Genomic DNA, 13,740 nt, shown 5'->3' with positions numbered 1-13,740 from the left:
AGTCTGAACTTTTCCCTCAGTTACAGGTGCACTCATTCTTACCAGCACGTGTAATAATAACAACAGACCTAGCTCAAACAACTTGACAGAGCTGTGTGATGCAGAACCACATGTGAACCACACATTTCTGGTTGGGAATCTCACCCCACCCCATCCAGTCGTTAAGACATTAAGTTATAATGTGTTGCTTGCTTTTTAGAGCCCTCTGCTGCTGCTCTACATGTATTTTGCAGGCAACCATTTGGCAAACCGGTACATTTCCATGATCATGTGGCAAAAACCTGTAGCTTAAAAAAAAAAAAAAAAAAAAAAAAAAGGCCCGAACAACCAAGTTCTGTTTCATTTTCACTGAGGCAGTACAGGCCCAAAGTTAAGCACCTGGAATCTACCTTTAGACAGAAAAATTTTCACAGTATCACCTGTTCTAGAATAGTCATCTCTTCTGCAAATATCTCATCCATCAATAACCTAAAGATGAATGACTGCTCAGAGCCTGCAATGCTTCCTTCTATTAAGGGGAAAAAAAGCTTTTGAAAACCATTATGTGTGAGCTTACAGAAGACAAGAGGTCACACTTGGTAATAAGATAGTCTTTCCAAAAATCACGCTCACCACCTTGAGTCTGTCATTACTCAATGTTGAGTATATAACAGGCTATGTGTATACGTATCAATAGAAACACACATACATTGCTTGACAAAGTTGTATAAGAACATTCAAAAAGGCCTGTGCAAATACAGTAATGGAGTACTCCAGGGAGAACTAGTTCCCTCCCACACACCTCCTGCACTTGCTGGACACCCATTTGACTCTTTTTTTCCTCTTTGAAATGTGCTGTCTGGATGTATTGCTTTAGTACTGTTAACAAGGCCACGTGAAAAACACGTGGCTAGCAGTGCCTTTTGTCTAATGTCTGAACCACAACCCCTTCCCAGGCACAAAAACAAAGAAGGAAGGCAGGCTGTAGGTCACTACCTTCACCAGCTAGAATCCAAGTCTCATGAGTGATGATGACTTCTCTATTCCTGGCGACATTTACATAATAGCAAGTTCTAGAAAAATTAGTGAGCAGCCTTCATCAAGTAGTGAGAGAAGGGAAGATTTCTCAGGTAAGCATTCTAAACTGGATATTCCACCGGACAACTGCTCTAGAAACAATTCTGCAAACTTCATTATTTAAAAAGAAGAGAATAATGAAAAGCAATACCAGGCAGGGGATGTAGAAACCAAATTGCAGTGTCTGATAAAGAAAAAACAAGTAACATGCATATTGGGATCACCATTATTAAGACACTGTTACTAGCCTATGTGGTGAAAGTAGTCTAGACACTCTAACTAGCAGTTCTGCAAAGGACCTGGGGATGCTGCAGTGCCCAGTAAGGCTAACGACACCTTGGGCTACACCGGGATGAGCGTGGCCAGCAAACTGAGGAAATGTCATTCCCCCTCACTGGTGAACCTGTACTTCCAATGCTGTGTCCAATTTTAACCCTCACAGCTGCGTGTGTGGAAACTGAAGAGCAGTCATACTGCACAGCACCCCTTTCAGATTTCTTTTTATCACTGTGTTTATAGAATCTTACACACCAACTCTTCAGTAATCTAATGTAATAGGTAATAATACCATTTTCATCCTAACAGCATCAGCCTAGCCCACACAAGTCTGGTTCCCAAGCTATCCCTTATTTTATTGTTTGGTCTTTTAAGCGAGCATGTTTCCGACCATGGATTCACCGCACCTGTGGACAGACCCTCCACTCAGGTCTAATACTTCTGCAACTTCAGAGTCCGAAACATTGTTTGGCAGAGAATCAAGCAAAGCTACCAAAGCTGACAGACGTGAAAGTTTTGCCTTTTCACTTCAGTTACTGAAAAACGCCAAAACTGCTGCATCTCACTACTTACATGACTTAGGAGACACTGACTGGACTATACCTATACCCAGCTGGAACCATGATGGGAAGCTGAGGCACTAAAATTAGCAACTCGCAGGAATGGGGTTTGCTGGATTAACCTTCCCCAAAGAAAGCAAGCGTTTCAGCCTTCACATAGGTATGCTGCCAAGGAGACTGAACGAAATCGGAGGCAAATTCCTCTTGATCAAGCATTACAGAAATGTTCTATTTCCACTTTAAGAAGAAAATAAAACATTTCTTAGGAGTAGGAGTGGAATAAGAGATGCCCATTGAAGGCCAAAGCCTCTAGAAGTCTAGGACAGAAATTCACTGAGGCTAAGAGGACAACGCTGGATCTGAACTGTTGAATGTACTAACTCTTTTCATGTAAAGAGCTGCTCTTTAATTTGCTGTCTTTTAGGAAATCGGGAAAGCAGAATAAAGCAGGTTTCTACTAAACTGTTACTTCTATGAGGAAGACAGTTCAAGGCTCAGTGCTGGTCACAAAAGTAATTAAATGCTGGGAAATACTGTGAACAGAACAGAAAACAGAACAGTACCAGCTTGGTCAAAAGGTCCCGTATGCTAAAACCGACAGTTTCAAGGGCTGACTTCAGTCCACAGAGCAGAAACCCGAGATGAAGTACACAGTATCATCACAAGTCCTCGGGCTGAAAGTAGCTGGAATGTGTAAGCAGGAATGCCCTGCTCTGTTTGCGCTCCTTGTTCTTGCTCTTCCCTACACATCAGGTTACAGCTGTTGTTTTGAGACTTGATGCTGGGCAAGACAAACCTTTGATCTGACCCAGCAGAGCTGTTCTGATGCTCTTGTATGAACAGTGGAGGAATTTGCTCCCCCTCTGCTTGTATAGAGAGGAATAGAGCGGTCTTCTGTGCACGTCCACTATTCTGTCATAAGCTTGCTCTAAAACACATGGTACCAACAGGCACTGAAAGCCTGAGTGCTTCCAGATTCAGGGATGAGGAAGAAAACTGTGCTGGAGCCTGATGTGAGGAGTACAGGCACAGAAGCCTCCTCTGGAGAGTTCTGCACCTGCCATGACCCCAGGCTCTGGACAAGCAGGGTGTTAAGTTAACCTTCCCTCTCCCGAGTTTGGGAGGAGGAGACTAGTTGAAGAGTAGTTCTAACAGAAAGAGGGAATCTGTCAAACAAAACGCTGAATATTCCCTGAATTGCTTTTCAATTGCTCAAAAAATGAGGCCAGTTATTTAACCAGGATTCTCACAAATATACAAAACCTCCCTCCCAAACAACTACGTGGTTCGTGTGCTTAATTCCCCCGGTTCTTGACAAGGAAGTTCGGGTCACGGACTCCAAAGGCCTTCAACAAGGGACAACCTACCATTCTAAAAATGCAGTTCAAAAATTCTCAAAACTGACAACATTTAAAGTGCGGTCAACACTTAATATAATGAGTGGGCACCAATTAAGGAGTACTGCCAACTCTATGCACTAGCACAGGGATGTGCTCTTCCCTACACGGTACTGAGCAGAACAGTCTAGTCTAGGCTTGAGCTATGCAGAGGCTTGATCAGAATACACATCCCTTTCTAGAAAGATACCCAAGAGGAAGATGACTAATCTTTATAACGCTGAAAGCAACAATGGGAGGTTTGCGCCAGCTGATGATTTCCGATCTAGAAACTTCAGTGAAGGCGTCAAGCTACCGACAGAACAATAAAACAGTAGCTTCAATGCACACACAAAAATGAGATTGAGTGCCTACATGCAAGGTAGGTCTCATGCAGCAGAAACAGATGCAGTCAATCTCCTGAGCTTACCTTGTTTTCAAAACAAAACAAAAAAAAAAAAGCAGAGCACGCATTTGCTGCCTTAACAGAGTAACATCTAGAATGCCCCTCACCCCTCATGAGACTTACAATTTTACATACCAGGAAGACCAGGTACAGGTAGACCGAAGTACAATTACAACTTGTTGTACACCACAAAGTATAAACCAATGAAGATGCTTTATACCAGTCAAATGTCAATAAACTATACTTTCCACAGAAAACAGAACTTAACAACTATTTATCAGAAACAATCTAACCGTTTATCTAAATTTAAGCAAAAATCGGCCTCCAGCGGCAATTCTCAAAATACTCTTCTTTGTTGGAGATTAAAGATGGTATGTTACAACCTAAAAAAGCATCCACTTCATCACCACGAATACACCTGCACTACGCATGTTTCCCATGCAAATGAGCACCCTAACTCGGCCAACAGGCTGACACATGTCATGCTCATTAACATGGGAAACATGGGATACTTTTTCATTCCATCTTCTTTTTTATATCTTGCTTTACCAAGCAAACCCTTCACTGTCCATTAAAAGCTTAATTAAAGAAGCCTTCAGTTCTTAAGCAGGCAAGAATATTGAAAAGCTATGGGTCCAGACCCTAGCATTACTATCAAATATAGTTACCTCAAGAAAGATGCTGGTTTACCTCTCCTTACTTACTCCTTTACTGATTTTTACTAGACCCTTTGGACACTGTATATTATCCTTCAATCTAGCCACAACACCACCTTTGACAACTCCTTTGGAATGATTTATTACCCCATGGATCTCGGCCTTCCGAGATAAGCTATTTAATTGTGACTGCCCATCGCTCAAGACGGATCCTCATGTCCTGGATGAAAAAAGCAGCTCACGATCAAAGTGAGAGGACAAAGATGCACTGTGTGAAAAACAAAGACTACAATATCGACGGCATGACTGGCTGTTGGCTATTTATAGCCTTACACTAACGTGTTACCCTGGCCATAACCTGCCCATCTTGGATAAGCTTATTTTTTAAAAGAAGTCACGAATAAAAGAGAAAGGTTGATATTTGCAAGACAGGAAACTGGATGATCAAGCTTGGGTAGGTCAACCCTTTTTCAACACGCATAAGCATAACTTGCTTCGCTTGTCCTCTGTGAGGGGAAAAAAGTATATGCGTTATGCTGTAATAGAAAAGGAAGCTCTTGCATTTTTACTTCAGATCTTCTGATATCTGATAAGCCAGGCTCTCCAAATAAGGTGCAGTTTCCACTAGAATTACATAACGCATTTTACAGGAAGACTGGAGTTATCTTTAATAAGAGATCTCTGAGGTGGGGCCCATTCCAAAAAGTCACCTTAGTTTTTCTCGTTCATCAAATCAAACTCAGGACTGCAGGAAACTATCTGAGACAAAGAAGTGGAGCTGCTTCTCAGTATTTTCATAATATTAAAGAATCTCTTTTTGTCCAGGCAAGAACATTCTTCAAATACAAATGCAGGCTCATTAACTAAAAGTGATTCTGGTGAAGTCAAGAAAAAAAACTCTCCACTGATGAGGACACCCACTATGCTGCTACCCTGAAACCTAACCTGAATTACAAAACTACCCGTTTAACATTCAGTGGTTCTTTGAAATAGGTATTTGTAAACCACATCACTTTCACTTTATCAAGCAGATCCATTTTCAAATTTATATCCTTAATTTCACAAGTGTATAAACCTGCAGTTCATTCATACAGTCTCCTTCGCTTTCACCTCCTTTCAGTAGGCTACGCTCACCTGGACAAAGCTGTCGTGGGTGCACGCTGAAGCAGTAGGACCAGCACAGCCAGCCAGAGGATCTGTGTGGGCTGCTGCTGAACAACTCTGCGGTGTGGCTGCAAGAATTCAAACACAGCTATCAGACTGCCGGAACCTGTGTCTGGTGTGCAGAGTTCTATTGCTTACTTTGATTAAACATTTCAATAATCACACAGTAAACGACATTCCAGAAATTTATTGTTACCTCCCAAGTCATTTTAAGACCAATTTCTTAATCTTAAAAATATTTAAGATATGTATAAATACATTAAAAATATATATTGTAAAATTGGTAACACACACACATACATACATGCAGAAACTTCATAATCAGAGTCTTTTGTGTCTTAGTATCACCTCTCTGATTTGGCTGCTTGAGTTTCTTGTCACAATACACCACAGAAAGCGTATTCACATAGCTGAGCCTAGGTGCTCATACACACTTGTAACCATGTGAATTTTAAGACTTACAAAGAAAATGAGTTATCTTAACCAAGAGTGTATCATTCCGAAGAATATCATGACTACTCCTAAACTACCACTCACCAGAAAGGTCTTCATATGTAAATGAACCCTACAGGCACAGATGTGTTCAAAAGGCGCGATTGGACTTGCACTGTCAGGTGGCACCAATAACTAATATTTCTCACATGGTCTCCATGACTGATTTTTCATTATTAGACACTCTCGGATAATAAAGCTTCAACGCATTTCTTTGACGCGATTCTACTACTGTCAAAGGTTTTGCAGATGGTTGAAAGTAAACAGAACTAAATCCTTAAACTAATTATGGTCTAAGGCTAGTGGGGAAAAAAAAGACTTAGATGAGCATATTTATGTTACTGACTTTTCAATAAGAATCATAATGAAAAACCAGGGAAATCTTTTGGTCACAGAAGTTAACAAACAAGTTTGAATACACACAAAAAGAAATCTTTTGACAAAGTTCTACTTTGATTTCATTTAATGGGACTTCAAAAGTGAAATGAATAGAGTCAAGCATAAGATTGAACATACATTCTTTAGTTCTCTCACTTACTAAATACGTATCTTAAGGTTAACTATCACTTTCCAAACAAACTCATCTTGCTGCTGTGCTCTCATGATGAAGGAAACCAGACTTTTTCATGTGGACATATGAAGAAACACGCTTTCAGCATTCTGTATGTTATAATATATAGAAGAAAGGATAGCGGAGAGATTAAGAGATACACAGGCACAGAAGTAAAACCACTGAGACAGTCCTAGAGTGACAGTGAAAATTAAAAGATTTATCATACTCCAGTGAAATGTCACTTACACTCTCAGAAACACTAATTAATTCACTGGAGGTTTCAAACGCCTCAGATTCCCTAAGTTTCTGTATTTTAGTTTTGATTACACCTTGCAAAATTTGGTATGTTTTCACTGCGTTCTCACACCCACCTCCCACCCCAGAAGATTCTACCTGAGCAACATAGCCAAGTTGTCCTTTAAACTTAAAGCAAAAGGAGCGTCATCCAGTGAGAGAGATCTCCATATTCATGTCTAAATCTACGCTGGTCTCCCTCAGCTCCCCTGCAGGCAGTACTTCAAAACAGGCACTTCCAGGACACCACTAATCTTACCCCAAGACAAACTCTAAACCGAGCTACGTGAATCGCACCCGAGACGCCCCTTTCCTTCCCTTGACTACGGGAGAGGGCTGGGGCCTTAGCTGAGACAGAGACAACTACAATTCATCATGATGAGTTTCAGCCTATGCTCTGTACCAATAGAGACGCAAAGCAGGGACCACCTCCCACCTTAATGAAGCAAGTATTCTGGATGAGGCTTGGAGCTACCTGGTCTAATAGAAGGTGTCCCTGCCCACGGCAGGGGGGTGGGAACTTGCTGATCTTTAAGGCCCCTTCCAATCCAAACCATTCTATGATTCTCAGGACACCTGCTCCTAGGAGAAGACTTAATAGTTAGCAGCTGGTAAGGCAGGCTCCACACTCTGGCCACCACAGTAATCTCTGCATAAGGCGCACGTGGCAGGAGTTGCCTGTCTCTTAAACATTTAAGTGTGTCTACAAGAAATGCCCAGCTCCTCAGAACCCTTCCTTGACAAAAATGACGTTACGGGAACTGTTGATTATTGTCTGAAATGTTCTCAGCAGAGGTCTCAGAAGAGATGCACAAAAGATTTAATGATTTCACTGTGTAGGATTTCTAAACAGGGATAGATAGCTGTCTTTGTGAAGGTGCGGCTGCCAAAGGAGGAGCAGGCAGAAGGAAAGAATAATAACTGAGCTTTAGTTTGTTCAAGGCAAGAGTCACTGTTCTGAATTTCAGAAGTTTTAGGGAAATTAAAAAAAACACCACAAACCCACAACAAATACACCACCACTCCCCAGAAAATACCCTATCATGTGATTTTTCCCATTCAAGGTAAGGGCAAGGAAAAGAACAGTAATTTGCTTCAACTCCTCTTCTGAAGAATAAAAACACTTCAGTGAGACTGATTTATTTTGTAATTGAGTGATTAAGTGAGACTGACAATTGTGGCAGAAATAATTTAGAAAAAAGAAAGGAGCCAAGACTTTTGTACTTTCTAGTCTTCAGTGCATCAAGAAATACAACATAAAGAAGCTAAGCAAGAAAAAAAATTTAGATACAAAACCAGTATGAGCAGAATGAAATATTCTACACCAGGAGTCCTCAAACTACGGCCCACGGGCCGGATATGGCCCCCCAGGGTCCTCAATCCAGCCCCCCGTATTTACAGAACCCCCACACTACCACCACCCCCGCCGGGGGTTGGAGGGGGAAACCAAGCAGCTGCAGATGACTTCCTGCCATCTAATCCGCACGCTGGCCCCCTGTTTAAAAGGTTTGAGGACCCCTGTTCTGCACAATACTTTTGACTGATCTTTGAGTTTAAAACCTTAACCTGGAAAAACATGAGACCAAGGCCTAGGATACTACTTCATAACAAGGTCTCAGTGCTTTAATATCATTGTCCAAGTTTTGCTTAATTAAAAAAACAAAAATGAAAGTTAGCCTCACACCGACTAGTTTTGGACAAATGTTCTTCTCCTCGCCCTTTCACCTCAACAGAAAGGCTATCCAGAAAATCACCAGCGGACACACAAAATCTGGAGGAAGGACACGAATACCAAACAGAAACTCCTTTTGCTTTAGGTCCATCTTCCTTTTAGACTTGACACTTTCTAGTTCTCACTTGAGATATACACATGGCGGAGTATTGTAGAAAAATATTTGAAAGTCTCACTTTAAAATCTATTTTTGAAAAGCAAATGCAGAAAATTTTTTTCATACCTCTTGGATAGCAGGCTTGTGAGTACGGCACTGAAGATGCAGAGCTGCTGCAATTTGCAATGGATGCGGCAACGCTTTGAGTCCCTTGCTGAAGTGGCGGAAGCGAAGCCGCAGGCTGGAGTGTGTACGTGGCTCCTGTTGGAAGTGTCTGGAGTACAGGAAAGGCAGCCCCTTTATCTGGAAAAGCTGGGGAAGCCCCTTGCCCTGGCAGCAACCCAAGTGGTCCCTGCTGGATCCAAGTGGAAGGGACTGGAGTCGCATCTAATCTTTGTGCTGGTAAAGTGCTGGGGGCTTGGCACGAGGTTGCCATGTCGGAGTAAGGAGAGAAAACACCTTGACTGTAAAGTTGATGAAACTGTCCTACAGTCAGCAGTCCTGCAGTGGGTACAAAATAAAGCGAAACAAGTGTTAAGGAAAGGAGTTTTCACAGGCAAAGAAAGGCAATATGAGGAGCCAAGGCTCTACAACATGATTTGGGAAGACGACCTTTGCTCCAGCATACTTAATCCAGAAAGGAGACTGTACTCTTAGACCCGAGCATGCAGTAACTGCTGTGTGGCACACGAGTGAAGCGCCAACACAGAGGTGTCTGCGTAGCATTCAATCTCCTTAAACTGGCAGTAACGAGTTACCCATATTTAGAAACATGCTATAAATCAAAATGTGTAGTAACTTACTAAACCAAACAAAAAGCAATTTTGAAAGTACGGTGTGTTAAATCAGACAATACATTCTAAAAAAGGGACATCGTAAAGCAAGATTTGACCAAACTCCACTACTGACAGCTCACAAACAGCTAAGGGAAGGGCAATGTCAAAATCCTCCAAAGGACTTTGCAAGTACTTTATGACAAGTCATTTATTTGGTCAAGAAAAAAATTTCAAAGCCAATTTTTTTCGCAGTCAGCTCAACTAGTTCAGTGCAGACTAAAATATCCCAGACTTTGCCATTTTGTTATTTCCTAGATAGTCCTTTTATTCTTCTCTATTATTTTATCGTTTCCTCTCTCAGACAGTTACTGTTTCATGAAATGGTATTTGCTTTTATACCATGACAGCTCAATTTCTGTTTTAGTGACTTTGTGGAAACACTGACAGTAACACCGCAAACGCCTGTGCTCATTGATTTCTGCAAGAACTACTGCATTTGTGACTCCCCTGCAGGATTGCATTTAGCCATGAGAATTACGAGTTTCAGGATGGTTCACGTCAATAGGGTTTATCCAGAAGCCAGGCTTTCTCAGACCTGTAGTTTCCAATTCTCACTCAAAAGGACTTTTTTTAAAAATAGCCTCACATTTACCTCTTGCACTCCTCTGATGAAAACTAATTCAAGAAATCACTAACATACAGTCATTATTCTGCAAGTTCACATTTAATCATTAAGAATCACTAAATAAATACCAGCTGACCCTGAAGATTTGCTAAGACTTAATGTATAGGACCATTTATTTCCTGTTCAGTACTTTCACCATTTATAAACAGAGAAGGAGCAGGGGTATGAAAAGTCTTTTGTTTATATTTTACCTTTGGATAGGGACATGAAGATTATCTAGTTCTAACACGTAAACAAGACACCACGGGATGCCAAGTTACCAACCTCCAGTTGCTGTCCAGGAATTGTTCCTGAATGTTTAACAGAGCGTTACACCCTGCAAGACACTGGGAACAGACGTGCCCCTGAACAGTCAGTACAGAGCGCACAGTGCATTGTCAGCCTGTCAGAACGTGACTGCATAGAAACCCCAATGTTTTCCTTGTTCTGTCTTTCTAGAAAATGAGACTCCTAGAGCAAAAACTCTGAAACTGCAGCCATAAAAACAGAGGACAAAAAATGAAAGAGTCATCTCTTTCTCATAATTTCCTTTACCAATGGTCTGCATTACATCAGACAAACCACATGTCACTGAAGTCTGCAATGACTCACCTTAGCCTTAACAAGGTTAACATCAAATCATTAATTTAAATGCTTCCTAGCCTCCCTACTGAAATAAGTTCCATCCCTTCTCAGATGCTTCATTTTGTTTTCTTGGTATTGCACGTGCAGTTCCACACACATCACTGAAAACACCACTTGAATTAGATGACAGTTCCTACCCTGACACAGTAACCAAGAGTATGGGGATACCCTACTCTGCTCTAAATGCCAGCCGGTGCTGCAGAGAGCAGTACCGTCAACTGCTTCTCCCCTTCTCCTGGTCGCACAGTCCTGCCGCTTCTCCTACACCGCGCCTTACAGCTCTGCACCCATGGGGTGCACCACTCGGGTCCAAGAGCCAGCCACAAATAGGCTGTTAAAGTCTTCTCCGATCACTGCGCTGAACCAACACGTTGCTGTATCAGCTGCAAGGAAGATGACAGTTAACATGCCACCAAGGGAATGGGAAGCCGGAGTGCTCTTCTGGCAGCAGCCCAAGAGCACTGCAAAGCAAGATATTCACATCTTCCTTACACAGCGCCAACTACAAAGCTTTAGGGCCGATACAAAATTTGTGGAATAATCCTGAGGGCTCACACTTGTCTTGGGAAAACTCAGATCCTCTCAAAGAGGCTTAGAAAGAAAGAAAACATGTTCTAGGGCTTTTCAGCAGTATTATTTTCTAATTAGCTCTCACCTACTCATTCAATCCCTTTTAAAAACTACGTAGCTTGTGAGTTCTTTTTCAGGAGACAACTGACAAAAATCTTACTACCAGGTCTTGTCTCCTTTGCACAAAACTAACAGGATGCTCTAGTTATCACTTCACATGACCCACTGTTTCACACACATTTAATGACAGCTTATTAAGCATCCCTACTGATGGGCATCCTTACTGACGGGCAAGAAGCAGTAATGTGCATCTGGTAGAGCTGTGCCAGCTCCACAGAGATCGAGCAAGGGTGTTCTTAGTGTAGTACGCAACAGAGACTGTACTGTAGTCTACAGGCAGCCTGAAATACATGTGAACCATGCTACTCATGCTTACTGGCAGCAGATCTACCTGCATAAACAACAACAGCTTCCCTACACCAGGTGAACTGAGATGCCACCGGCAAGGACAGGTAACCCTTCTCCCTCAGGAGAGCGTTGATTTTCAAATCCCATGCCACCCAGCGCTTCTCAAAAACCCACCAAGACCCCACATGGCCCACTCCGACTCACCAGGCCTGTTGGCATTGCTGAGCGTCGAGGGCAGAGGCAGCGGCTGCCCGTTCAGCGGCGTGCCGAGCAAGCGCTGGAAGCGGTTGGGTGGGCGGCTGGTCACAGCCAGGCCCGCTGCCATCTTCGCCCTGTTGCCTTTCGTCAGGCGCTTCAGGTGGACGAGGAGGTCGGGGCGGCCGCGGCGAAAGTGGGGGCTGCGGAAGTGATGCAGGGGCCCGGTGCAGTTGCCACCGTTGCCTTGTCCACCCTCTGGGCCCGGCCCAGGCCCGGGCCCCACCACACTGCTCCCCGGCAACATCCCCACCTTGCGGAAGCCATAGAGACTGAGCTGCCGGATGAAGCTGCTGAAACCGGCGGCTGCCGCTGCCCCACGGCCACCCGGCTGCGCGGCGACGGCCGGCCCGGCGCCCAGCAGCTCGCACCCAAAGAGCGGCTGGTTGATGACCAGCCCCTGGCCGGAGGCACCCAGCGAACGGAGCGGCAGCGCGGGCTGCCGACCAGCCGCCACAGTCTGGCGGGGAAGGTGTCGGCACTGACGGGGACGGGCTGCTGCGACGCGTCTGTGTCGGTAGGTGACACCAACGCCGCGCTCAACCGCCGCCCGCGCGGCCTCCGCTTCCCCCGCCACGCGCCGAACGGCACGTGCCCCGCCTGCGAGGCGCTGCCCGCCGCGCGCGGCCCCCGGCCCTCAGCCCCGCCGCGGCGCTGGTCCGCGCAGCGCCCCGGTCCCCCGGCACGGCACGGCCGCAGCCCGGCCCCCCCTCGGCCCCGCCATCCCCCTCGGCCCCGCCATCCCCCGCGGCCCCGCCATCCCCCGCGGCCCCGCCATCCCCTCAGCTCCCCCTCCGCCCCGCCATCCCCTCAGCCCGGCCCCCCCCTCAGCCCCGCCATCCCCCTCAGCTCCCCCCGTCCATTCAGCTCCCCAAGTCCCCTCAGCCGGGCCACGTCCCTCAGCCCCCCCATCCCCCTCCGCCCCGCCAGTCCCCTCGGCCACCCCCTCCGCCCCACCGGTCCCCTCACGCCACCGGCCCCTCAGCTCCGCTGCCACCAGCATCTCCCGTAGCTTCTGTGAGCGACCGGGCGGCTGAGGCCCGGGGCCGAAAGCTGCCGCTCGGGGCGGCCCCGCTGCCAGCCCAGAGCCGTCCCGGGGGCAGCCTGGACCTCCTTGAACCACGGCGCGGGTGGGCGCCGGGCCGTGGAAAGCGGCTGCAGGCGGGGCAGAGCGGGGAACACGCGCTCCGCGGCCCCGCACTCCGCCATGGCTGCCCGCCGCCCCGGACCACGTGACACAACATCGAATCCCAGGGAGGGGCGGGGCGGGGGCGGGTTCTGCTGAGCAGCCGGACCTGCCCGGGCCGCCGCGGCTGCCGCGGGGTGCGGGCGGCGGGGACGGAGGGGGCGGAGTGGGTGCGGGCGGCGGGGGCTGGGGAGCTGCTCCATGTGCCGGGGGCACCCCGGGCTGGTGCGTGCCCCGCCGGGAGGAATGCAGCCGGCAGAGCAGGTGTTGCAAAGTGTCGGCTTGAAAACCACTGGCAGTTCACAAAAGGAAAAGCAAATTTATAAAGAGTGCAGAGGAACACGGGACAAATCGGGAATTGTGTCACGTTTGCCCTAAACCCACCCCAGACCTGTGCAGCTCTGATCCCCACGCCAGAACAGATCAGGTGGAGTTAAAATGGGGCAGAGAAAATCAGCAGCGAGGATAAGAACTAGCTTCAGCGGAACGAAATGCTGAAGAAGGAATCTTCAGAGGGGCAGTTATTGTATAAAAAGATAGGTAGTAAAGTTGTAGTTAGTGTAAAGGAGGCAAG

The 13,740-nt window shown here is 45.9% G+C and overlaps 1 protein-coding gene across 1 annotated transcript; it reads right to left on the bottom strand.

Annotated features, from left to right (window-relative positions):
- Positions 1 to 4,554: 4,554 nt before the first annotated feature.
- LOC308055848 (heat shock factor protein 5-like) lies at positions 4,555 to 13,189 on the bottom strand (the record flags this gene model as incomplete). Its single annotated transcript, XM_080370368.1, has 5 exons — positions 4,555 to 5,085; positions 5,465 to 5,562; positions 8,789 to 9,163; positions 11,930 to 12,616; positions 12,982 to 13,189. The coding sequence occupies 5 exons, from the start codon at positions 13,187 to 13,189 to the stop codon at positions 5,059 to 5,061; spliced, it is 1,395 nt and encodes a 464-aa protein (XP_080226494.1). The 3' UTR covers positions 4,555 to 5,058.
- Between the last annotated feature and the right edge of the window lie 551 nt (positions 13,190 to 13,740).

This window comes from Falco punctatus (genome assembly GCF_963210335.1).
Source record: "Falco punctatus genome assembly, chromosome: 20".
In the NCBI taxonomy this organism is placed as follows: Eukaryota; Metazoa; Chordata; class Aves; order Falconiformes; family Falconidae; genus Falco; species Falco punctatus.
This window is presented reverse-complemented; position numbering and strand designations above follow the sequence as displayed.